Source organism: Falco peregrinus, chromosome 14, assembly GCF_023634155.1.
Source record: "Falco peregrinus isolate bFalPer1 chromosome 14, bFalPer1.pri, whole genome shotgun sequence".
NCBI lineage: Eukaryota > Metazoa > Chordata > Aves > Falconiformes > Falconidae > Falco > Falco peregrinus.
This window is the reverse complement of record NC_073734.1, coordinates 6,157,983-6,184,081: the sequence shown is the minus strand read 5'-3', so window position 1 is coordinate 6,184,081 and position 26,099 is coordinate 6,157,983. Positions and strand designations below refer to the sequence as shown.

General features: G+C 47.0%; 1 protein-coding gene across 4 annotated transcripts; it reads left to right on the top strand.

Annotated features, from left to right (window-relative positions):
- The first annotated feature begins 433 nt into the window (after positions 1–433).
- LOC101912489 (hepatocyte nuclear factor 4-beta-like) lies at positions 434–25,591 on the top strand. 4 transcript variants are annotated; one of them, XM_027779393.2, is made up of 11 exons: positions 434–721; positions 6,698–6,769; positions 7,103–7,274; positions 9,144–9,238; positions 16,862–16,968; positions 18,059–18,214; positions 18,780–18,867; positions 19,686–19,838; positions 21,534–21,770; positions 22,419–22,532; positions 23,792–25,591. In XM_027779393.2, exons 1-11 carry the CDS (start codon positions 532–534, stop codon positions 23,854–23,856), a joined length of 1,449 nt encoding a protein of 482 aa, XP_027635194.2. In that variant the 5' UTR covers positions 434–531; the 3' UTR covers positions 23,857–25,591. The 4 variants fall into 4 exon arrangements, with proteins under 4 accessions (XP_027635194.2, XP_027635196.1, XP_055674450.1 ...); XM_027779395.2 differs by having other exon boundaries at positions 23,580–25,591; XM_055818475.1 differs by having other exon boundaries at positions 435–646; positions 23,580–25,591.
- Positions 25,592–26,099: the final 508 nt, after the last annotated feature.

Below are 26,099 nucleotides of genomic sequence, written 5' to 3'. Positions count from 1 at the left end.
TGTGCAGCGTTGCTGATGTCTCATGGCAGACCTATCTCCACAGTCTTCAGCTACCAGTGATGCTGACTTGTGGCCTTCACCAGTTTCAAGTGGCATCGTTTGGTCTTTTCTGAAGAGCTAGGTGACATCGGGGTGGGTGTCATTTGGTGAGACCACCGCTTCGCCCTGGCGGGGTGGCGCATGTGCGCGCACGCCTCTTGGCAACCCTTCTCAAAATGTTTGTGTAGGAGCAGCCATAAAGCAGGCTGTATCGACCCAAGGATACGATCTGAGTCGTTTGAGTCTAGGCCTTATCTACATCACATTATCAGGACCGAGAGAGCAGAGATGCACCCCGGGAAGGGAGGGGACTGGGTGCCGGGAGGGCACAGCTTCGTCCCCTCTCTGCCGGCGCGGGGAGGGGACAGCGGCGCAGCTGGGTAATGATTTGTCATTGCCAGGGCTGGGGTGTCTCTCTTTGCCGAGGAAACCTTGGCCGTGATTGACAGCAGGGCTGTTTTTTGCCGCTTCCCTTGCTGTTGAAAAGTAATAATGAAGCTTTGTCAGTCCATCATGGACATGGATATGCCAGATTACGTCGATTCCTTGGACTCCTCTTATACCATGCTGGAATTTGACAACCTTCGGGTGCTCCCCAGTAACACCGGTGAGATTTCTGTTCGTTTCCTCTTGATTTACCTCCGCCACCTTTGTTCTGAAGCTGAACACCTAGGAAAGGCAGGTAGGAGGTGTGGGGCAAAGGGTGGCAGGGGTAATATTTAAGCGGCTGACCTGTCAACATCTGTTGCATCTGCAGTTACGTTGGGGCTGCAACGGGACCCCTGCTCGTGCCAGTGCTGTTTTCATTTACTCTTTTCCTCGGTGGGCTGAGCGTCGCATCCTGAAGAGCTCACAACGTGTAGCAAGTGTTGGTAGAGCTCTTTGTGGCCCACCATGGGTTTGTCCCCCTGTATGACTTATGAGAGGATTTATTATTGTCATTTCTTCCATAAAATGTGTGTTTCATTCCCATATATGATGTAAATTCATATTTAATCCTTGGGGAAAAAAATGCCGCCTGAAATAGCATTTGTCTATTGCTCGGACAATACACCAAGTGTCCAATCTAACTTGCTCCAGGTACTTGGATTGAGAAGCAATATCCAGATCATTACTTGCCTTATATTTTTTTTCTGGCTACCAAGATGGTCTAAAAGCCTTTACAGCACACAAAGAACTTGGCGAGGCGTGAGTGTTTATAGGCAAAGGCTTCCACTTTGCTCACAGAAATAAAGCGTATCACCTGGTACTTAGGGTTTGGGTAGTCAAAAGTACTCTGACGTAAAGCGAACGCTGCTCTGTGAAATTAACTGTTCACTGTGTGAGAAATTAAGGACGTTTTAGTCACATAGCATAAAACCGATCGTGTAACTAGAGGAGATGCCAACGTTAGCAATGCCTTCGGAGAGTTTTGGCAGCATTTAATGTAATTTGTTAAGAAGCTTAGTGAAATTAAGATGGGATTTTCAGGGTCTCATGTTTGCTCATTAGCTGTCTCCTCAAAAGAAATCAGAATTTCAGTTAGGGCTATCGTCTACAATATAAAACGATTACACTTATTATTGTGGAACATGGAGGGATGTCAGGAGACAAAGTTAAAAGGCCCTAGTAAATTAGAATTTAAAGCTGACTTCAAGAAAAGCTCTGTCTGTCCCCAAGTAAAGGACTTTCAATATATTATTTTTTTTTGCCAGCTCCAGATAGACTGGATCTTATTTCTTATTCTTGCAGAAAGGTTTCCATCTGCCATCCTCCTCCAGAAATGTTATTTAACACAGATGTTTCTCTTTGTCACTTGCTGCTGAATAACAAGATTTTTATTTCTTTTTTTTACTTTTTAGAGTGGTACAAATTTCCTCAAAATTCAATATAATTTTGCAATTTAACTACCAAAACCTGTTTGGGACTCTCTGTTGTTTCATGCAGTGGAACTGACAGGTTGAGTTTTTTTCTGAAGTCTAGCTAGATCAGTATTGTGTTATTTGACTAGCTGTTAATGAGTAACCGGTTCTCTTGGGAACTAGCTGTTTTGAAATTAACTTGTTTGTCTTGGGTAAGTGTCCTCTTCTACAGTTTGTAAAAATATCTTCAAAAAAGACCTGAAACATCCATACGTGGATCTATATTGCTAACCAACTGAGTTCAGTTCCCATAGGTATCTCAAAATAACAGTTCACACAGATCCTCTCTAGTTTCAGAAATTCTTTAAAAATTGTTAAAATCAAGACATAATCTCATTTTAGGTATTTTAAAAAATATAATGGATTGTTTTAAGCCATATCTTTCCCATTATGCAAGATTATTTCACCTCCTAAATGTAATGGCAGTTCTGCCTTCTATAAACAGGAACAGGAAGGGGAGCAATATTTATTTTAATGGATTCAGGACTGTTTCTTAGAATCTGAACAATTTTAGAAGTGAAAATCAGAATACTTTTAAACAAGGTCATGCATTCTTGAAAGCAACTGTCTCCTCCTTTGGAATATTATTTCATCAAGATTTTGGGCTGGTTAACGATGCGAAGCACTGCCGGTGCTAAGCTTTCTGTTCCAGGAAGCTGCTACCGTTTCGAGATTTGCCTAGATACATATTTTGACTTTCCAACCCTAAGTAGCCCATAATTTTCTGAATATTTTGAAACTAATTCAAAATAAGGAATATAATCTATTATGGGAGCGGAGAAGGAGTATAAACAATTGCCTGTTTTAAACAGGAAGAACAGCAAAAGGAAATGAACAAAAATCGATGTTAATCCTGCTTTCCTTCATAAAACACGTGTTGTAACTGCAGGAATTTTCCCGTTCTGTACAAACTTGTTTCCTTTACCTTGGCTGGCATTACAAGCCATGTTCTCACTCGGGTTTTATGTGCTGTTAATACAGATTTCCTCGCGCTCTTGTCAGAGTTGTCATTTTGCTTAAAATATGGAGCATTATTGAAAGACTGCACTAGTTCTTTAGCCGGGTGTCAGCGAACGCTTTCTCCCACGGTGGTGGGTCCTTCTCCTGCCTCAGCACTCAAATGCCACGCTGATCCCTGGGACTTTGGCTGCCGAAATGCCTTTCCCAGCCCCGCTGCAGTCCAACCCAACGCAACCGTCACCAGACCATCGGGGGGGTTGGCAGGGCCTGACCATCCCTCCAGCTGCACCCGTGCTCGCGAGGAGCTGCGGCCTCTTCGTCATTGCTACTGTAGGATTTGGGAACGTGAAATCAAAACGATGTTTTAGATCTCAGAACCTCCCCCTCTATTTGCTAAAAGCTGAGGTAGAAAGTGGCTGACCTGCACATGGCCAGGGCTCCAGGGCTAGCCCCCACCCAGCCCTACGCCTGTATGCACAGGTTTCACAATTCTGGCTTTGGCCACCAAGTCTGACCGTGTGTGCGTGCCCTAAACCCCTGTTTATGATCTCTCTACAGTCTAGCACAGCACATGTAATTAAGGGATTTGTTAGCTGTAAATCATGTGTGCTGAGACCGGCTTGGATTTCTGGGTAGGTAAAAGCAAAAGCCATTCCAGAAAGTATTGCAAGGTAATTCTCCTACACAATGTGCATCTGGAGGAGGTGTAGCCAGGAACATAACTGAAAGGAAAAGCAGCAAAGAGGTCTGCAGTGGTCACGTCTGGTGCAGAGCTCCACCTTTGAGTGGAAGCCAGATACCATTCCCCAGCAGCATCCTCGCTGAGACCATCCTCACTGTAACTTCTTATCACTGTAAAATCTGGCATCTTCATTTTGGCCTGGTTAGGTAATACCTTACATATGGAGGCAGCAAGTAACGAAAATTTCTATGCATTTGGTTGACCCCAAAGCTGGTGAAGCCACGGCGATACTTTCACCGGTGCTAGGCAGGCTGCTGCACGCTGCTGATCTATAACTCACAAAAGATGCTTGAAACTTCAGATTTTTCTGCCAGTGAACGTCTGGGATGGTTCCAGTGAGGGGTCTGGCCAGAGCTATGGGTCTTCAGCTCAGCCTGGGACCCACACAAGGTCAAGATGAGTTATGGTGTCTTCTTGGAGAACATAGTCAGCTGCACCTCTCCAGGAGAAATTTCGGAGGCCCCATGGCACAGCTCGGGAACTGTTCTGTTACACCACAGTGATGAGTGTCTATAACAATACATGCCCCTGAGCATCTCTCTCCGGGGCGGTGAGGACAGACGTGAGCTCGTGTCAGCTGTCGTGAGCCAGCTGGGCTCTGACCACATCCACCCTAGCAGCCCTCCAGCACATCTCAGTGCGGTGCTGAGCTCCAGGTGGCAACCCCTCTAGAGAGGCACAACATGTTGAGTGAAGCTCTCAGCCTCATTCACAGGCAGGCGACTGTCCTGGCAGGGATCCTGGAGTTCCTCTGCCTTTCCTAGCAATGATCATTCCAGGGAAAACCCAGATATTTCCCCAAATACTGGGTGGGTTTGAAAGCCACATCGAAACAGTCTTCTGATGCACATGATATCATTTGTGCCTTTGCTCTTCTCTGAGCTAATTCTCATCTGGAACTCGTCATTACTTGGTGACAGCCAGGATTTTGTAATTAAAATTTATCATCATAATTAACGTGTATACTGGCTTAGGGTTCCTTTTTTATTATTATTATTATTTCTGTTCACATTCTCAACCAAGCTGAAAAGGACATGTGGCCACCTAACAGCTCTTAGCTTCGTACCTGCCCTAACGCAGAGCCACCTAACTCAGCCGTAGCCCATGGGCTTGTCTGTGTTTTCATGGGTACAAGTGAGGCAAAATTTGGTTTGCTGATTACATGGGCCATCACATGCTCAGTGCTGATGGTCCTTCCTCCAGTAATGCTTGGTTTAAGGCCAGATTATTAATTTCTTCCTTATACCAGAAAGCAGCTCCTCCTATGTCCTATTCACATAAGGGAAAAAAGTTTCCTCTGGTGAGTAAAAGTTTTCCAGCATCAGGAACATTTTGCAATCTGGACCCAGTTGAAGGATGCTGGTTTGCTGGAGACCCAGACTGTATGACCTTGGCTTGATTCCTCTGAAGTCAGTAAAGAAAGTGTGAGTGGAGCAAAGAGAAAATTGGCCTTTTTATCTTTTTGTTGTGTAGTTTTTTAAATAGAATCCAGCACAATCAGTGCGTTTGTTTATGGTCATATGTTCCTTCAGAAAAATAGATGGAGCAACAGATGCATGAATGTTTAGCAGTACGGTTACTCTCAAAGGAATATTCTAGTACAGTTTGTTTAATACTGAGTTATCAAGCAAAATGAAATGAAGCAGCATTGTAAAAAACCTAAAAATCAATGTAAACTGCCATTAAGCCCCTTTGATGCAGACAATGTTCCCAAAGGAGCCAAGTGCCACTTACTGACAGATGTCAGAGCTGGGAGCATCTTACATGGATTTTGGGAACAGGTAAATCTCAATTCCTGTCATTATGACCTAAGAATGATTTTGATATTGTCATTCTTCCTTGTTGTGTTGCTCCTATCTTGCTACAACCTATTTATTTATTCATCCATATGTTAGAAATTGAGATATATATCAAAAGGGTCTTTTGAGGGAATGAAAGGAAGTCTGACCTTTGCATTTGTGAAGCTTTAGCTAAAAATGTCTTAGTCTTAGCTAAAAAGCTTTCCAGTTCTTGAAAAACTAAAGCTTTATTGGCCTTTTTTTATTTGGCTTTTGATTACAATTTTCATTGCATAGTAAATATTTTCGCTATAAATTTTTGATGTGTATTCATACGCAAAAATAGCCTGCTCTCTCCCTCCCCCTGTATATATGCGTGTTGTGTGTTGATTACCCAAAGCTATTTTTATGCGTTATATGTAGAAAACTTTCTCTAGTCTGCCTGGATCAGAGGCCAACTCCTCCCCTTTCAGTAACTTTCTCTAGGATTTGCCTTCGCTCAATGCAGCAGCAGCCGAGCCGTGGCCATCCCACCCGTCCCTTTGGCGAGGCAGGAGCTGTCTCGTCCCAGGGACTTTGCCGGGGTCGCTCAAGCACGAGGTCACTCCCCGGGTGAAGAACACGCTCCCGGAGGGGTGGTCAATTCAATTCACGACACCGTCCTGCAGTCAGTGCCCAGGTCAGGACAGACTCCACAAACATTCCTCCTCTCGGCAAGATGTAAACACCGTCATCTGCGTCTTCTCAAGTGTCTTTTTTTTTTTTTTTTTTTTTCCCTCTTTTTTTCCCCAAGCTGTGCCTCAAATTAGGAGGATTAAGAGGGCAGCGAGTCTGGTGGTTAAGGCCGAGGGAGAAGTTTAAAGGGGAGTTTTCAGCAGTGTATACACACAGCCCAGGCAGGGCAGGGGCAGAGCTATTCCTGCCCCAAATGAGTGGGTGCAAACAGAGGACATGACAGAGGGCATTCATATGACCTAATTTTAGGTCCCTAATTTAGAAGGTTGATCTTCCTGCACCCCTCTATTGCTTTCCAGTGGAAAGCAATGGGTATTCAGAGGGCAGTTCAGAGCAGGAGCCAGACGCAGAAGAACTAAAGTGACCCCTGTGGGAGCTGCTGTCTCTGTCTTCCCCGCAGAGGAGCTCTCCAGAGCAGCCTTTTCTCTCCAGCACCTCTGCCCCGTGCAGGCACTTCATCCTTGCTGCCTCTGCTGTCTCTTCTCTGCTTCCCATTCATTAAAGTTAATGTTGTTCTTTCCATTGTCTTCTGTGGGCACCAGCTTTGAACCATGTTCTCCAGGTGTCTGAGGAGGTGGCTCCCCATCCCTCAGAAGCACGTATCTCACATCCAGGTAAGGTTTCCCTGCACCTGCCAGAAGAAGTAGTGGTAATTGTTAAATTCTCACGAGCATGTTGGGTTGCACAGCTTGAAATCTCTCTGTTCCCTGAAGCAAAGCAGAACACCAACACCAGCAGCCGAGCAACCGAGTTACTCTCGGTTGGTGTTGGGAGAAGCACCAGAATCAGTCTGGAGGCTTTACCAACAACACATACTGTGTGTACACATGTTGGGGGGGGGGGGGGGCTGACTCAGCACATGCTTCACTTGGAAAAAGCAACTGGCTGTCAGCTGATGCTGGTTTCCATCACAGAGGGGTCTAACGGTCCCTGTTCTCTGCCCTCAGATGCCATCGCAGCCGAATCAGCAAACACCAACCTGCTCACCAATGGCATCAGTTCCCTGTGCTCCATCTGCGGGGACCGGGCGACCGGCAAACACTACGGGGCATCCAGCTGCGACGGCTGCAAAGGCTTCTTCAGGAGGAGTGTCCGCAAGAACCATGTCTATTCCTGCAGGTACCTGCTCTTTCTGCAATAAATACATACAATTTATTGATGCTGTAAATAATTTGGGGTGGAGATCAGGTTGTACCACAAGGCCTTTATCCTCTATCCAAATGCCAAGTTACCATGCTGGGAATGCTAATGGGAATATTGCCATTTAGTTTATGGCTGGAGGATGGGGAGCTAAGGAGTAAAATAAGTCCTATTTCATCTTGGACCCTGACATCTTTTGTGGCACTGAGCAATCTCTTCGGTGAGTTCACCAGCACTGCTTTCCCCATGCTGTAAATCAAGGGAAACTTACAGACCTGAGGTTTAACGGCGTGTGTAACGTGTAAGTACAGATAGCGGGTGCAGAGTGACACCAAGACCTTATCACAGCCCAACAAGGGAAAGCCGAGGTGGCAAAGGATGAAAGCTCCAGAGATTTCTTCTCCAACACAGTCTTTCTTGATTTTCCTGGTAAAAAGCAACAGGCATCCAAGAGCCTGTCACCTCCAAAGCCTCCACCCCCCCACCGTACATTAAACTAAGTACGCTGACGTACAGTTGATGATTTTACAATCATTCTGAGAGCTGAGTATGGACCAGAGATGATTCACATCCACTTTGGCACACAGGTATACCTTTGAGAGAAGTTTTTACCAGGAGGAGGCTATAAATTATAAAGCAGCTATCTTGGTTGACCTCAGAAAAATGAAGTTTATTTTAGAACAGGAGGAAGGGGAGAAAATCCCCTGAATACACTCAAGCCCTTCATCTCTAGTTAAAACTGGAAGTTTTCTTTCTGTTCCAGAGCTCTTCCTCCTTTAAAAGCATTTCAAGTTTTTTAGAACGTGAGGCGCCCTCTCTTTCAAAATGCTCCTGGGGTCCTTATCACTCCAGGAGGCACCAGCCATGAAAGAAACTGGGGGTGACAGCAGTGCCCACCCCAGGAACTGTGGAATCCCAGCAGGAGGCAGCGACATCTACTACTGGTTTCTTTGCAGTTTCAGCTGTCGGTCTCCTGGGAATGGAGTTGTTGCCCCTCCCCAGGAATCCATGAATCTCTGTGATATTTGGCAGCTCAGGGAAGGTCTGCAGCACCGAAGCCAAGCGAATGGCAAATGCTCGCTTGCCTGCAAATCCTTATTTGGTGAGCCGCGCTGTGCTTAGCCCAGCTCAAGTTCTGCTGTTTATCACAGACGTGAATTCCTTGGGAAGTCTTTAGGCCTTTCTACCTTTGGCTTTTTACCAGTCTGGGAAAGTGTCTCAGCTTTTACAACTTGATGATGGTTCAGGAGCAGCCCACGTTGTCTTCTCTCTGCATGGCAGATTCTTCTTCCCTCACTTCACGCAACATGGCAAGGGCTGCCAAGGCTACGTTGGCCACCCCTTGAACAGCACATAGACTCCTAAATCCCCCACTGAAATGAACAGGAATTAGGAGGCCACATGCCTCAAAACTAGGCTGCAGACACAAAAGCGCTTGTGGTCCATAATGTAAATATTCTATACAAAGCAGGACAGTGCCAGCAAGTGGGATTAAACAAGCCTAGACACCAAACACCTAATAACTGTCTGAAAGTGGGAGATGAGGTTCGTACACCAGCACAACTTGAGTCACAGCCGTGCTTTCACAGCCAAAACCATCGCAGTCCTCCAGGGTGGGTGGTCTGAAATCGCCGTGCTCCCAGCCGGCAGGAGCAGCAGTGGGGATGGTGAGGAACCGGGCCAAGCCAACGCTGATTCAAGCCGTTTCTTGCAAACCTTTGGCTCTTCTCTAAGTTCACTCAGTGCACAGCTCGGTGGGGTTTGGGACTCTATGTGGAGCTGCTCGGGGTGAGTGGGTTGCAGATGCCAGGCTGGTTGCTCCATCTTTTATTTCCCATCCTCTCCCAGGTTCAGCCGACAGTGTGTGATAGACAAAGACAAGAGGAACCAGTGCAGGTACTGCAGGCTGAAGAAGTGCTTCAGAGCTGGCATGAAGAAAGAAGGTAGGTGCAAAGGGACATTTCAGAACTGCCTGCTCATGCCTCTTGCACTACTACTGCAGAGCACAGTGGAGAGCAGTGGCAGCACTGGCCTGGAAAGATGATGTTCATGTGTCACAGGGAGATATTCCTTGTTGTTGCCCCTGAACCCCCTGTTTCCCACCTTATCAGATGACAGTTTCAGCGAGAGCCTGTGACAGTATTCACCCATCCTGGGCAGCTGGTCTCTCTGGGATATTTTTATACTGGGAGAGGGATGGGCTTCCTCAGGGTTCATTTGGTCTCTAAGTGCTTCACAACAGCAGTTCCCTTGCTGCATACCTGCTAGTGCAACTCCTAACCGCAGCTGTGACCATCTCAGTGAGGACCTGCCATCCTCCATCCCAAAAAAGCCCACAGCTGGGTGCTGCAGGGTAGTGCTTGGTGGTTGACCTGGCTGGTGCTCATGTAGCTGGGTGCAGCCCTTCGGGCGAGGTAGAGCCTGAACGTGGTGCCTTACGGTGCCAGAGCTGCTCCAGGCAGCGTTCCCAGAGGCAGCTGGCTCCTGTGTCCCCAGAGCTGGGACCTGAGTCAGACCCTTCGGCAGTGCTGCCCTCGTGGTGGCTGTAGCACAGCTATAAAGCCACTGTCAGCACTGATGCTGGAGGGTCAATCCAGTGTTGGCTGGTGCCTCTTGGTGCACTGCGCGTTGGCTGTGGTAAGGGGGAGGTGGAGTGCTGTAGAGCGGTTGGGTACCAGGGAGCATCAGAAAGCGTCCTTCCGATCCGACGCACTGAAGGACATACCAAGTGTTACAGTGCCTAATGCGAAGCAAGAGAAAACCCACTTCTGTTAACCCGTGCCTTACCTCCCTACCACCAGCTTCCCCGGGCAAGTCTGAGACCTATGGTAGCATTTCTGATCTCTGCTCGTTCAGTGTTTGTGTAGTGGGAGAGCGTAGGTGATACTACTTTATTTACTCCAAGCTTTCTGGGCAGAGGCTGCATGTGTACACTGAGTGCTTAGTAAAGTGGGGGCCCAGCCCACAGCAGATGGTACATCCCTGATGTGCAGGTAGTTGGCTGATGGTTTCAATGCTCTTCATGCTTCATTTGTGCCGATTTCCAGCCCACTGACACCTAAAGGATGAGGGAGCTGGAAAAGAACTTGAGAGTTTCTTTCCACACCGCTGAGTTAAACAGCCCCTACCCAAGGGGTGAAATCATGGTCCCACTGAAACCAAGGGGAAATTTGTCACCGATTTCTGGTAATTCGTAAGGTTTCACTGGTGATGAAGAAACCTCTCCCACCTTCTGACCATATGTTTTCCTGGAGAACAAGGGTGTCTTGAAATTTAGCATAAGTCACGGATGTAGCAAAAATGCCTGCCAGTTTAATTTAGGAGAAATGTAGTAAATATAGCAGATGGGGTGTGTGTGTGTGTGTGTGTGTGTGTGCGCGGAAATAGCCCTCAAATTGATGAAGGCCAACCTGAAGCCAGCCTGGTCAGCTGTAGATGAGGATAAAGCCAACTGCCAATGCAGCAAGCTTGGAAAGGCTGAAATCTGGTTATCAGCTCCATTCTTTGAGCTGAAGCATGATTTTTATTGGTTTTATGGTAAAAGTTATAAAACCTTGGCTCATGCTGTCATTATTGATTGCAGCTCGATGGCAGATGACTCAAGTTCCACATAGTCACATTCTTTGAAACTCTTTTATGAGTGCACAGTCAGGTTGTGTGCTCACAAACCGCTCGTGTGTTTGGTAAGGAAGGGTTTAAAGCATCTTGAGCAACTGCTTTGCAGAAATTAGCTTAGCTGACCAGAGTTATATCCAAGGCATGTGTGCAGGACTGTGAAAGAAATTTTCTTGCACAATTGTGTGCACAAAAAGAACGTAGCTATTTGCTTTAGGGTGGTTCTAGATTAATATTAAACAGTATTGTGAAGTATTAGGGGAAAAGAGAAGCCATGTCTTGGAACAGAGCAGTATTAGGAGGATACAACGTTTGTACAAAATCTTTTGGTGGCACGTGCCAATTTGTGTCGGGAGATCACAGCTGTGACACCCACACTCGCCGTGTCCCCTCGTCCCAGCCCTGGCACGCAGGAGTTTGACACGCTTTCTCTGGCACACCACTTCTCAGCCAGCCCATGTAATAGCAATCAGACTTTCCAGGGTGTGGTAACAGCATTGTTTATTCACAGCCGAGGGGAAGAAACTGGGAACGATCCTTTTCCCAGCCTGCCTGTGACAGTGCACCTGGGGGGGTGGGGGGTGTAGCAGGGTTGTGTCACCCTCGATGGTCCCCTCTGCCACCGCCCCACTGACCCACTGCTGACAGGCGTGTGTGCAGCCTTGGAGAACTTGCTGTTCCCCAGCAAAACTAACTGATAAACCGGAATTTTGGATCTAGTGTGATTTTTTTTTTTTTTGGCTTCCCCCCCCCCCCCAATCTTCCTGTGTTGTAAGACATAATATGGCACATTTGGATCTTTATTTTTCTTTCCATTTTTCAATTGTTTCTTTGGAAACAATTCTTGTGGATAAGAAATAGTGAGGAGCTGTATTATCTAGCCTTGTAGAAGGGAAATGTCTGTCTAAAGAAAAAGCCGTATGATGCAAAAACCCGGGTTAGCTTTAAAAAGACTGTCTATAGTAAGTGCTGGGCGAGGGTCTCAGCACAGGCTGGTCCTGGGAGCACAAGGGGTTTGGGGCAGCTGGGAAGAGGTTGTTGAGAAAAGCATCAGTGGGGTCCTTTAGATTGTCTTGTTTTACACTCTGAATTGGATCCTGCTTTCGGAAAGGACCAGGACTGTCCCACACACGAGCCCTGTGCTTCCAGGCTTGTGCATTGAGGTGGGATCCAGGTTCCATTGATGCCAGTGAGAGCAAGAAAGGGCCAAAACTCGAGTCTTGTGGAAAGTCCAGCCCCCAGATTTCCTAGAAATTAGCTCATTCAGAAACACTCCTATCCCAATTACATTTTTGGTATCAATAATTCATTTTAACTACAAGTAAGCAATCAGCAAAGTTGGGGTAAGGGGAGAGGAAAAGTCTTGCTTGAATGCAAACCTCTTATTGTCCTCTGAAACACCACTATAATCAGGTTTTGAGATCTGTACCAGAGATTCATGCTTTTATTCTTGTTTTGTGGTTGAGGCTGGGACTGTACCACTGGGTGGTTTGGTGCTTTTCTGACTCTTTGCTCCGATTTTCTGCCTTTGCACCAGAGAAGGTTCGATTTCTGTTGTTTAGCACAACGTTACCAGACAGGTTTTTGGTCACTATAGCATCGGTGGATGTGTGCACCAGATACTTAAACGCCCAAAGAAAACAGCAGGATACTATTTTTAGCATCTTACTGAGATCATATTTAACCTTGAATAAATTAGCAGGGTGTGATTTTTTTCAAGTGAGCCAGGTCATCTGCTCACATGGAGTTGAGTGTCTGAAAACCTGGAAGCCTTTTGAAATGCCAGCACTGCACTGTCAGGATTCAGTGTGCTGGTGGAAAAAAGAGGGGTTAATGTTTAACCTCTCATCCCCTTTAAAGTAATTTATGAATGTACAGGAACTCCCTTAGTTTTATGCAGAACTAAAAAGAAGTATTGTATCGCTTACTGCCACAACACAGTGGGAAGATTTGAGGCTATTTTTTATTTATTTTTGTTAAACTGGGCAGGTTTATAGGACAGTTTTATTAGTGTTTCACGGGACCTCTACCTTGTTTCGTACCTTTTCTTTGCACATCTCTTCTGCTAGCTTTCAGAAGTCTGGGACTGCGGCTTATTGCAAAGATTATGGAAAAGATAAAGGTTCTTCCCCACTTTACGATAGCCAGTGAAGCCAAAAGCCTGTGAAAGGATTAAATGTGCGTGCACCATTGGGATTTATTTGCAAATAAAATACACCACACCTACAGTATCAGAGGTAGCTCGGGGAAAAAAAATATTTGCGCATGTAAGTTAATCAGGGAGCAGGAGGAGTAAATCGGTGAAGACAGAAACACTGTGACCGCTGGGGACTGCCAGCACCTCCCTCCTCCTGCTCTCTCCTTGTGCCATTTATTAACACATTTCTAACTCCATTGGCATTGAATGAAGATGTTTGTATGGAGTAATAATGGGAATGGTAATTCCCATGTAGGCAGGCCTTTAACCTCTGCAGTTACTGTGGAAAGTTACTGGTTTGCTCCTGTCCCCTTGCAGTCAGCGCCTGTGCCTGTATTTGTTGGACTCCCTGGAGATTCCTCACCACCGGCTCTGTACCTATGTGGCAAGGCAGCAAGGACAAAATGTTTGGGAAACACGGGTTTGTTGCAATCCCACAAACACACCGCTGTTTGCTCAAGAGCCCCCGTGCGTGCTCCGCAGCCTGCCCGGCTGCCGGCATCCTTGATGTGCTCACGGCAAAAGGGCCCAAGCTTGCGCCAAATAACAACCCCCCTCCGTCGGCTCCTCTGCGTCAGATGGAGAATATGTTTGTTTTCACATCTGCTTCCCGCAGCCAGGACATGCCGTAGCCATGGACAATTCCCCAGAGGGGGACACGGGTACATCTAGCCCTCTTGCCCCTTTCCCCAAGGGAAAGCCCAGATCGGGACCGTGCTGTCCCTGGCCGGCAGCATCGTGGGGACTCGCTCCCACTGATGTCCCCTCCCGTGGGGCTGCAGTGGCCCTTCATGGTGTTTATTGGCTTCGGGAATTGGAACACTGTGCAGAGGACAGGATTAGAGGGGGTGGGGGGGTGGGGGAAAGGCAGCAAAGCTTTTGCCAGGCTCATACTGGACATAGTAGTCCCTGGGAGGCACTGGGATCCAGCACTGGGATTTTAGTCCTTCCTGCAAGTTTGCTGAGTTTTATTTCCTGCTAAGCCAAGATTACACCTGAGCCAGAGCACCCGGTGCACACCCCTCCAGCACTCCCGATGCCTCACCACGAGTGACCTATCCCTTCCCTTTTACAAGCACAATAAATATAGCAATATAATTACCCCACAGTAATAGATTAATTTTGTGGCAGGTAAAAAATTAACTGCCTTTTGTATCTAATTCCATCACATCTTGGGTACTTTCAGCGATAACACCCAAATCACCTTGAGAAGGTTGGTCTGTACCATCCTCTTACGCTTGAAGATTGAGCTTATCGGAGCGTGAGGGAAGCACTGAAATATGGCCCATAAAAGGGCCCTGGAGAAAAACAGGCTGAGGCTTCTTAAAGGAGTCTGCCTGGGTTTGTAGGACTTAGGTAAAATCAGATGTGTAACTCAGCTGGGAAAGCAAAATTTGTATCTTTTAAGTGGAGAAAAAAGGCCCCATCCCCCCTAGGGAGCGATATCGGGGAGCATCTGGTATGAAACCAGGCATAGAAGGTTGGGTGGGGGCTCTCCAAGGATGTAATTCGGGCTGGCTTGTTCTACTCGGTGCTGGATGCTGCTGCTCCTCTTTCTGGTGTACCAAAAAGAGCCATGATGGATTAATCTGTTTTGAAGATTAATTATAGATTATGGCTTCTATAACCACCTCCAGACTGGTGGGGATCCCCAGTGGAACAGCCTCTTCCATCACCCTGCCACGTGTAGGGTGAAGTACACTGCTGTCTAAGGTAGGTGAGCAGAGCCTCCCGAGGGCTGTGGCTGTTTTTTCTCTAAATAGATGTCTAATTGCCTGTATGCAGTATCCACAGCCTAGGAAGGCTTCAGCGACACGTATGTGTGCTGCATCTTTTACAAATCGATGTACCCATCCAGCCGCTTACTGGCAAGGTTGGCTCCGAGTCGCAAAATGGTTTTGGTGGCTGAACCCCAGCAGCCCCCCAAGCACACCCAGCTCAGTGGGGAGCAGGTCCCAGCTGACAGCCAGGCTGAGCCCCAAACCCTGAAAAATAAATACTGTGCTCCTGCCGATAACGGGGGATATTGATTTTTGTCACTGTTGCTTGTTCTCTGCCCTTTCACTTTGTTGGCCTCTCATCAGAGGCTGGCTAAGAAATTGATCGGTGGTTGGACGTGAGCTGGCAAACACCCACCTTCCCACCCCACGTGTGGAGCGGTGCCCACCTCTCCTCCTTTGCAGGAATTCAGGGAAACGTGCCCCGTGCAGAGAGTGATGCTTGCTCTAAAGCAAGGCCCAGCAGCCAGGTAAAGTCTCAAAAGAGTGATGGTGAAACAATTTTGCTGACTCTGCAAAAAAATGGTTACTGGAAAGATCTTCCCCAGTGGCCACTTTTGAGACAGAACTATGCTGTTTCACGTCCAAGCGGTTGAAATGAAAAGGAGCCTGGAATTGCTGTATGAAGGAGGAGGGATATGTTGCATTATCACCATGTGCTGCATCTTCCCACCCCCCCATGCTTTAAGGACCTGACAATGGCCTTTCCAAGCAGATGTGGGAGCTGCCAGCAGAACGCTGCCTCTACGGTTGGGCTCCTTCCTCCAGCCCCACGTGGGCTTGTTTGCTGCTGGATGGAGGCAAAAGGGCTTGGGGGAGAAACTGACACTGCAAACAAGGTTGGACTAAGTCTAAATTCTGCTTTTTTCCTCCGCTGTTATTTTACTTGGTGGCTGCAGTGGAGGCGAGTCAGTTCTTGGAGCTTGTGTTGCAAAAATAAGCTGCCAAAGTGCAGTAAATCCCTTATGTTCAACTTGCAGGGTTGACGGAGCATGAGGCTAGGTGTGGCTTGTGCTCCAGGGAAAAGGATGGTTTGAAAGGTGGAATGGGACTCAAGAATTCAGTGATTGGTTGGTTTTTTTTTTTAATTCACCATGGCATGGCCATAGCTTTCTGTTTGCAAAAACACCAGGGCTGATCCTTGCTTTGCTGTGGTCACGATAGTACGTCCAAGGTGAGCTGTATCACTGTCATTAACAGCTCAGGACGCTCAGAGCTGATTTGCAGCAGGGGTCTGCAGGGTGCCAGCAGAGCTGGAGACAAACCTGGCATGGTGCGCTCCCCCAGCTGTGTGCTGGCATTGCTGCCAGGGTTACAGGCTCCTTGGGACCTGCAGTGTGACGGGCAAGGCTGAGGGAAGGAGTTTTAATTGGGAATCGGCAAATTTAAGCTTCCTTTCCTTGGAGCCTTAATGAGGTGACTGTTCCTGCTCCCCATGAGAGGTGGTGATGTCCCCTGGGGGACCACCAGCTGCGATGCCTCAGGGGCAGGGGACGCTTCAAGGCTGCTTTGAGGTGGGATCAGAGGATGGCTTTGCCAGTGCTGCCATAAGGTGAGACACAACCCCACGAGCATCCTGCTGTACCGGGAGCTCAGGAGTGGTCCTCAGCACAGACATGGCAAAAAGGGTATCGGAGGCCAGGACTCCAGCAGCGTGGGTGCATTGCCAAGTGGAAAGGGTTGACACCAAATCCCCTGAGCTGCTTCAAACCCACTAGGACCAGCTAATGTACCACCGAGGCTGCTCTGACAGACCTATCTCCCTCTGTTGCTCCTGTGCTCAGTCTTCTTCCTCTCTGTTGGCCTTTTCCCTTTCCCCAGGGCCTGTTTCACCTTATTCCAGCACCCAGCCAGAGTGGAGGGTCTTGCAGGCTCTGAAGCCCCATCCACTCTTGTTTGGGGACCACAAGTAACAGCAGCCATCGGCTGTGTAGGAAGGGTCTTGCTAACAGAGCTTCTGCTTGCTCTCCTTTCAGCCGTGCAGAATGAGCGTGACAGGATCAGCATTCGCAGGAGCAGCTACGAGGACAACGGCTCGCTCTCCATCAACGTGCTCACTCAGGCCGAGGCCATGGCGCAGCAGGTATGAAGTGCGGGGAGAGCCCTCCAGCAAGTACCCGTCCTTCAGCTGTTCCACATGGGCTTGTGAGCCCACTAAACCAACCAGGGCTGGACCTTCTTCTGCCCTTGGACGGCTTTTGCACAAAGCCACAGAGAAGAAAATGCATTAGAGGTGTCCAAAAGCAGAAAGCAAAGCCCCTCAGTGCATTATCAAGATGACAAGTCCCGCAAGGAGTAGATGCATCCTTTGGGGTGGAAGGTGTAAAGCCGCAATTCCACGGGCTGAGGGCTGTTGCAGACCCCAGGTCCCCTCTGCCTGCAGCCTAAATTTTCACTGCACCCCTAAAAAACTCATTGCCTTTCACACAGAATTTTATCCCTCCTTGCTGCATACTCTGTGCTGCTCAGGACATAATGTTCCTGTCACGGTCAATTATATCTTTTCTTGCAAATTCTTTTACCAAGAATTTTAGGAGAGAAGAATAGAGCTAATACAATTGCTGGGCTTCAATGAACGCTGATTGCTTTCTTATTTCATGTTCCACAATGAATTTCACCCTGTGCATCCTTTAAATTCTTATGCAAATATCCGTTCTTCACTGAAACATACGGTCCAGCTGTTGCGTATTACATGCAGCAATGCATCCACTTCCTTTCCAAAAAATAGGAAGTTTTAACCCTCTCCCCCCCCACGCAGCTCTTCAGAGATTGAAATGGGTGTTTCGTGCCCCAGCCAGCACCCTGGGGGAGAAGGGCTGGGTGCGTGAGCGAGTGATGAGAAGCTGAGACCCGGTGCTGCTGGCTACTGCTAAACCAGGAATATCACCCAGATTTTGTTCGGAGCCAGCCCGGAGAGTGGGGAAGGAGGCGGAGGAGGGAGGGGTGTCTGTTGGGGCTGAGCACCACCTCGTGGAGGCTCCACCGTGGGCTGTACATCGGACGGTATACACTGCTGAGCAAACAAGCGTGCAGCCGCAACAGCAAATGCCTTATCAGTGCCCCGGTGAGGTTAATGCCCGTGAAGGCTCCATGTTACCAACGAATTGTTGCTATGGAGGATGACAAAGCAGCGCTGATCTGGTCCCAGTGTAACCGGGTTGTTTCTCTTTCAGTATTCATCACTGAGCCCGGTGCACAGCACAGACATTGCTATGAAGAAGGTTGCAACCATCAATGATGTGTGTGAATCCATGAAACAGCAGCTTCTGGTGCTGGTTGAATGGGCAAAATACATCCCAGCGTTTTGTGAGCTCCCACTTGATGACCAGGTAAAATGCAACCACCTTCCCTGCAAACCCACCGCTTTCGATAAGAATTCCCAGCCATACCTTTCAAAAGGAAAGCCTGACATTAACATATAGATCATCCTATGCAAAGCAATACACCACCAAGAGAGGAAGAATAATTAAAGGACAAGGGGTCATTTAAAAAGAAGTCAAGTAGTCAAAGTCCTAAAAATATAAGAGAGTTGTTCACTCCAGTCTGCACAAGGACCCAGTCAAAAAAATACTGGGTTTCCCTTTATTGGTACCCAATAGTTGAATATAAAAGCTATTTATTTCCTAAGAACTCAAATTACTCAAGCCCTTCTTTGCTTTTTCAGTTGAAAACGTGTTTATTATTTTAAATAAACTTTTTATTTAGTTTGCCGTGAACGCAGCACTTTGGAGAAGTGAAGATACACTAACAAATTCTAGCTTTTAATAGTACTTTAGCTGTAGATCTGACATATTTAAGCAAACACCAAATTTGGCTCGATCTAAACAGCAGCTCAGTGTCCTGTTCTGTGCTTTTCCGACATAATACGATTTCTTTCTTCTGTGCCATCTCCAGGTTGCCTTGCTCAGAGCCCACGCAGGGGAACACCTGCTCCTCGGGGTGGCCAAGCGCTCCATACCATACACCGATTTTCTGTTATTAGGTAAAGTAGGGAAATACATTCCTGCTTTTATAGTTCGTGCACTCGAGTCGTTGCCAAGTATCCTGCCTGCCTGAAACCCTCCCTGCGCTCCTGGGCATGGTCTGCACGTCTGGCTCGAGGCTAAGTGCAGGAGGAGGTCTCCAAAGTGTAAAAAGGAACAGACAAATTCACGGGGACTTTCACAACTGTTCCCTTACTGCTTTGAAATTGTGGCTGAGAAAACACCCAATGTTCAAATACCACCTCAAACTGCATTGTCTTGGGTTTGTAACTGAAATTTCCAGGACAGAGGCAATGAGGTATTTGGGTATTGGTGCTTAAAAATTTAGCAGAAAGCCCTATTAAAAATTACAGTGCAAATAGGTATTTCCTTTTCCTGTAGCTCTCTGCCCCCAAGAACACAGGCGTGATTATTCTTGGAAAAATGAGAATACTGACCTTGAAAGCCACACCTTAAAGAAAAGAGGGAGGGAGAACTTTGTTTAAAAAAAAAAACCAAAAACAAACCACCAAAAATAGAGATACAGCACCACCGGCAAACAGATGGTAGGTATAACAGGGGGGAAACCAGAGCAGAACGTGGAGCAGGCTTTGTGTATGGTGTGGGTGCATCGACATGTGCAAATGAGTTAATTAAGGACCAAAGAATGAAATCCACGGCTTGTTTCTCAGTCATAAGTCTGGGTATGAAATCTGGAAATCTGCTACACGTGGGCACTGGGAATATCTGGCAGCATGCCTGGGGGTAACTTCTGGATGAGACCCTGTCCACAGAGCTAGAGCGAAACTCTGACGGCGTATTTCTCTTGTCTCACCAGGAAACGACTTCATCATCCCCATGCACTGCCCAGAACTGGAAATTGCTCGTGTGGCCACCAGAATCTTGGACGAGTTGGTGAAGCCCTTGCGGGACATCCAGATCGATGACAATGAGTACGCTTGCCTTAAAGCCATCATCTTCTTTGATCCAGGTAAGCTTCCTTCCCGATTGCCAAGCACGGGGCTTGTAAAGGAGTTGAGGGCTCTCCAACAACCAGGAAAACCCCTTGGCAGCAGCTCTACCTTCCACCCTGTCTCTGCTGTAACGAGCAACACCTCGCAGTGCAGCAAGGGCATGTTGGAAGTGACCTATCACCAAACACTTCACTATTTACCGAGTATTAGCTCCAGCCAGACCCATGTGCAAGACTCCGCAGACCCTAGAGTTTTGCCGCTTCTGTAGCTTGGCTTCGGGAAAGCCCATCAGTCTGAGAGGGAGATGACAATCAAGGATGTATATGCCTATACTGAATTATGCACAAGTGAAGTGAGTCGACTGAGCAGTGGTGTGGAGCATCCATCGGGGTTCAGAAAGCAGCATTAAAACCCACAGAGAGCAGGGCTGTTAGAGAACCAGAAATGCTGGGGACGCCCGTTAATGGATCCTGCTGGCAGCCAGCACCGACCGAGGGCAGGGCTGAGCCACACGGGACCGGGAACAGGGAAACACACAGTGGCAAACAAAAACTTGTTTTGAACCTTTGCTGTATTCTCATTCCACAAACACGGGGGTTTCTGTCTCAGCCCAGGTTCCCCCCAAGCACGCCTGTTCCACGCGCGTACAGCAGGCACACAGCACCCCAGTCCCTTTGGGGTGCATGGCCCTGCAGCTTGGAGAGGAGATGGGAGAACAATCCTAGCTCCAGCAAAATCCCCTTCCGTCTTTGGAATTTATGAGCATAGCGAAATAAGAGTATCTTCCCTTACTTATTTTTTGCTGTGTTTGATCATTTGAAATCAGGACACGGGAGTTTTATAAACATCATGAACTTTGGCTCACAAGGAGCCTGCTGTAAACCCAAGTAAGGGCGCTGTCACCAAACTGAGTTTGACAAATGACCTTCTTGGTGGGTCAGTATCTCGGTGAGGCTTTAGATCATTCTGACAGGTGCTGTGATTTCATCTAACAGGAAGACATGTGAAGCTCTACAGAAGTGAAATCTGTTCATGTTAACAAGCAGGCATGGCTATAGAGTTACATGCTGACATACAATAATTGGTTAACCACTTTATCTAATCCCTTGGCATGATGATGGCTAAAATGTGGTGCTTGTGGATTCTTTGTAGACATTGAAAAGAGTGGTCTGGTAAGCCAGAGATCTGGGGTTTAGACAGCAGAAGAGGCAGGAGCAGAAAGCTGCAAAACCTGGCACTTCGCCCTACCCAGGGTGCACGTTTACTTGCTTAAGCAAAGCTGGACCAGTGGTCAAAGACAGGACACCCAGGCAAGACTCTGATGCGGCAGCGGGTGTCATTACAACATACAGGCACTAAACCTGCACCGAGTTAGTGGCAGTAGTTGGGACTCAAAGTATTCAGCAAAAAATTCCAGGCTGTTTCCTTGGGAGGATAAATATGGTTCAGCTTCTAAATCCTCTTCACTAGTGGCAGTAGCCACTAAAGTTTCTGTTTCCCCTCAAATTCCCCTTACTGTTTCCCTGATCCATGTGAGATATGAAGTAGCAGCAGCCCCATCCTAATCTGTCAGATAAACTTGGAGACTCTGACAGATAATTGTCAGAGGATCACTGGCATCTCATTCTTTTCCCTCTGCAGAGCCTGACTGACAGGGTAATGCTTCTTGGTTGCACAGGCTAGCAATTAACTTCATTTTTTTCCCTTCCAAGACTGCAAAGGCCTCAGCGAGCCCGGGAAGGTGAAGAACATGCGCTTCCAGGTCCAAGTCAACCTAGAAGACTACATCAACGATCGCCAGTACGACTCCCGAGGCCGGTTCAGCGACATCCTTCTCCTGCTGCCCCCGCTGCAGAGCATCACCTGGCAGATGATCGAGCAGGTCCAGTTCGTGAAGCTCTTTGGTGTGGCCAGGATCGATAGCTTGCTGCAGGAGATGCTGCTGGGAGGTACAAACCCCGCTGAGAAAGGACAGCAAAGTTATTTTATTTCAAAAGTCTTCATGTCTGGGCTTACATCCTTCTCTGGAGGACGTATGGTAGAGGGAACATGGTCTCGGGAGGAGCAAAGTGAAGGCTCAGGTTGAACTGTAGCTTGAACATGGGTCCTTCTCACTCCAGTCCAAAGCCCAAGCCATGTCTTTCCAGCCCATCTCCCCAGATCTGACCCAGGATCAGTTTTATAGAAATGGGTACACTCTGTGGTACTTCACACCGCTGGGGCACTTGACTTTTAGGCACCCTACCAAACTGATGCGGTTTGCAAGAAGACAACACATTTTTTTGTTAGCAATATGCAGAAGTTGTAACTTTATGGGAAACCCTGATGAGAGCAGTAACTGGGACACCCACAGACAGATGAACAGTGGGTGGATATTAGCTGAAACCCAGACACAGCGGGAGGTTGTCCCTAGACAGTGGGAAGGCTGAGAGCAAAGAGGACAGCCAGAGCAGGAAGGCAGCAAAGGCGAGCCAGACCATTAACCCCCACCCACAGAGGTCTTCCATGTTCTCTGAAAAAAAGAGATCTGGCCCAGAGGATCTGGCTTCTTGGTAACTATGTAGAGAATGATGTCTTTTCCCACTTCCGCTTCCCAGGAACCACCATTGATCTCCAGTACCAGTCAGGACCACCCAACCTCAACCTGGAACCGCTGCCAGGACACGTCCTCCCAAGCAACATGAGCTCTGTGATTCACACCGCTCCAGACCGTAAGTGTCCATTTTTATGCTATTAGTGTCAGCATAATGAAGGGACTAGCTAGGAGAAGCAGTTAAGAAAAAGAGCTTGAAGGGGTTTTTTTATAAGTTTAAGCATTACACTTGAATCAGAGTTCATAGCCCCCCTTGCTGGCTCCTTTACATGCTTCCAAAGAGAAGCTGAGATTTGCACAATAGCATGATCCAGAGGGATTCTGAGATGCTACTAAATATCACAGGTTTTTTTTTTAAAAAAAAAAAAGCAAGCAAGCAAGCAAGATCAGTGACAGTGTGTTTCTATGAACGTGGACAGCACTGGGAAATACCACAAAGCAGCACACAGTTATTAGTGGCAAAAGTTTCCCTACGTAAAGTCTTGCTTGCTGTCAGAACACAATACGACCTGAATACAAGACTGTCTCCAACCACTCTGGGCAGTGCTGCGAGGCAATGGCTAGTAGTTAAGGCATTTACCGCTGTAGTAGTAAATGGACCATGCTATTAAAAAAAAAAAAAAAAAAAAAAAAAAAAAAAGAGAGAGAACATAAGCTGCAATTTAACAACCGCTGCCATGTAATCACAGTGTTGCGCATATGCAGTCTCATTCTGCCAGCTACAATCACACACCTCTTGTAGCACATTTTGCTGTTTCTCAGCCATGTAAATCTTGGCATCATATATTTTAGCTTGCTTTGATTTTTTTTTAAGCCACCTTACAGCAGGGGAGACTAGAGAGATGCCGTGTTCTGAAAAGGAAGCATAGTGGCTAGCAGGCTGAGCTCTCCTCTGAGGAGAGGAAGGACTGAAAAGCCGTTGGGGCCATGTGGTGCAAAATTCCGAGCAGAGTTGGTGCCTGCCTGCCAGCGCGCCCCGTGCCTCACCGCACACCAGGACGGAAGCCTGTGCCAGAACGTGCCTGAGTTTGGGCTGAATCCCCCTGCCCCATCCCCCAGGCTCCTGCTCCTTGGTTCATGGGCTGGTTTGCTGATTTTATTTGGGCACTGCTCTATCAAACAGCATCCAAGCCCAGGTTAATTCTGTTTCTTTTCTCTCCCACAGCATCTCCTGAAACATCCCTTCCATCTCCTTCTACGAGCACAGGCAGTGAAGACTATAAACTAGGTTCTAGCGCAGGACCCAACGCCGTAGTGCAGCTCTTACCTCAGACAGTGATACCCAAGCAGGAGATTTTATAGGGAGAGATGGAAGGAGAAGCTGGGAGCAATGTGGAAACCGTGCTGAAAGTGAAAACGGGCCCTTTCTCTTTGCAGAGGCAAAGCCCAGCAACGCCCTGCCTGTAGCTGGATCTGTCGGGCACACTCTTTCCCGTCCGTGAGACAAGCACCAGGCACCAGGCTGCAGCAGGAGCCTCACCACGGGTCTTCCCACCACCGCCACCCTCATTTCATGGCATTGGGGTTAATGCTCTTCTCAGCAGGACCGAGACCGTAAGCTCTTTGGAGCGGGGATATCACATTGCATTTGTTATCGCCTAGCTTGGTGCGATCACAACCCTTTAAAAGCCTTCGGCCGCTATCTTCATAAAACCAAATGTCTTAGCTCCTGGTAATCGCCAGTGAGTACAGTGTGTCTTGAATTGTCAGTATGAAAAGGTCTATTCCCATTAAAAATTTCATTACACTCCCATTTCTCCTGCTGCATATCAAAAATACCTTCCAAACCCATTAGCAGGCCAACGCTTTCTTATTCCACACAAATGTCTCATTCCACACGGACCAGTTAACGTTTAATGCTGATCAGTTATTATTTGTGGTCAGCAATGCCAACATTTTGTTATTTTTCCATAGTTTCCAGTATATCTGCAGTCCAGCTGTGAATTGTTTGATGCACCCTCTACTTTGTGTGCACATCTAAGCTAGCTCCAAGACGGCACCAAGGATCTCTGCATCAAACCCTGGCTGCCTGGTAAAGCCCACCACCGGCAGCAAGCTCGAGAAGCCATTGACTTACCAAATCACTGCTTTCCATCTTCTGCAAACTTTTGCTGCAAACATATTTGGAAGAAGCAACAGCCATAACAAAAATGCCAAAAAAACTTTTTCCCAGCACACTGACAGAATTTTGCTGTAGTTTTCACTCTCTTTGTAATAGCTGCAAACTAAACTTCAAAGCTCTAAATTAGCCAAAAAAGGCTAATTTATATACAGGTCTCCTATGAGACATTTATTATAAAAGATGTATTTAAAACATAAGGTGCTTCTGCACTTAATGAAAAATATAATCAGCAGTAGGTGACCAATTATTAACCATGTTACAGCTACTTAAATATGCCCAACAGATGACTATACAACCTCACATGTTCCTAAATCGTGGTCATTGTGTTACAGTGTTTATTTTGAATTAATTGGACTTTTATTAGACAGCAGATTACTGGACTTTTGCTCAGCTGTACAGAAGTCAAACAACCTCCATCAGGCAGCTCTTGGGGGACCAGGAGCAGCTGTTCCCAACAGTAGGACACGATGGAGAATTGTAAGTTCTGCAACACTGGACAAATCTGTCAACCAACGCGCATCTGCGCTGATGGCAGAAGAGGTGCTGGTGCCCAGCTATGGCTTTGCGAAGGTTGTTTCACTAATGCTCGTGGAGCACTTTGAGAACCTCAGCTGGACAACACTGCAGAATGCAATCTTACTGACTGAGAGAAGCTGGGAAGAGCATACGAACTTTCAGCAAAAGCAGAATACTGTGCATTTCATTCCTTGGGGAGGTATTTCAGAGTTGCCATTCTACAGCACAAAAGAGATCTGAAAACCGTTGAAGACTGGGTTGAATTTCACCTAGGATCACTGTTTTATTTTTCTACTGTCTATGATGAATTTGATCTGACATTCTATGCTGATAACTTTGATTTGAAACAGCTATATCTGGAAACCAGGTTCCAGTGCAAGCATTCCTGCTGCATGACAGATGCAAGGTACTTAGGTAACATTGCTTCCCGTTCCTCCATCATGTAGATCACATTACTTTTCTAGAAATTAAATGTACATTTATACCTATTAATGGTAAGAAAATAAATCTATGAGGGAAATAAATTCAGTATTCTCATATTTCAGATGGACAGTTTGCCTTTTTTCTCGAATTCCAAACCAAGTTTTCAAGTTTCTCTATCAGCTTCCGCAATACAAATACCTTAGGATTTTCACCTTAGGGATTTTGTTTTCATAAAAGAAGAATCCCCTAGGGCTACAAAGCCCAGCTTTGAGACCAATGTAATTAATCTAAGATATTACCTGATAGAAGACAATAAAATTGTCCAGGAACAAGTAGATTTCAGATTCAGCCTCCGGTGTTCAGCTAGTCGGGTGAAGGTTAACAGCAAGAATAATTTACTGTCTCACAGGGGGCCTGTATTAAGGGGCAGAACAGAATCATAACAAAAATATCTTTCTGGCTTCCCTATGTCAAACCTCATATTGTTATGGAATGTTATGGAATTGTCTATTTTATTAGATTTCTACTTTACTAGAATAACGATTTTGTTTACTGAAGAGGTTCAAAACCATAACCTAAAAATATTTTAGTTGCCTGGCAAGATGCCAGCACTGCTTTGTCAGA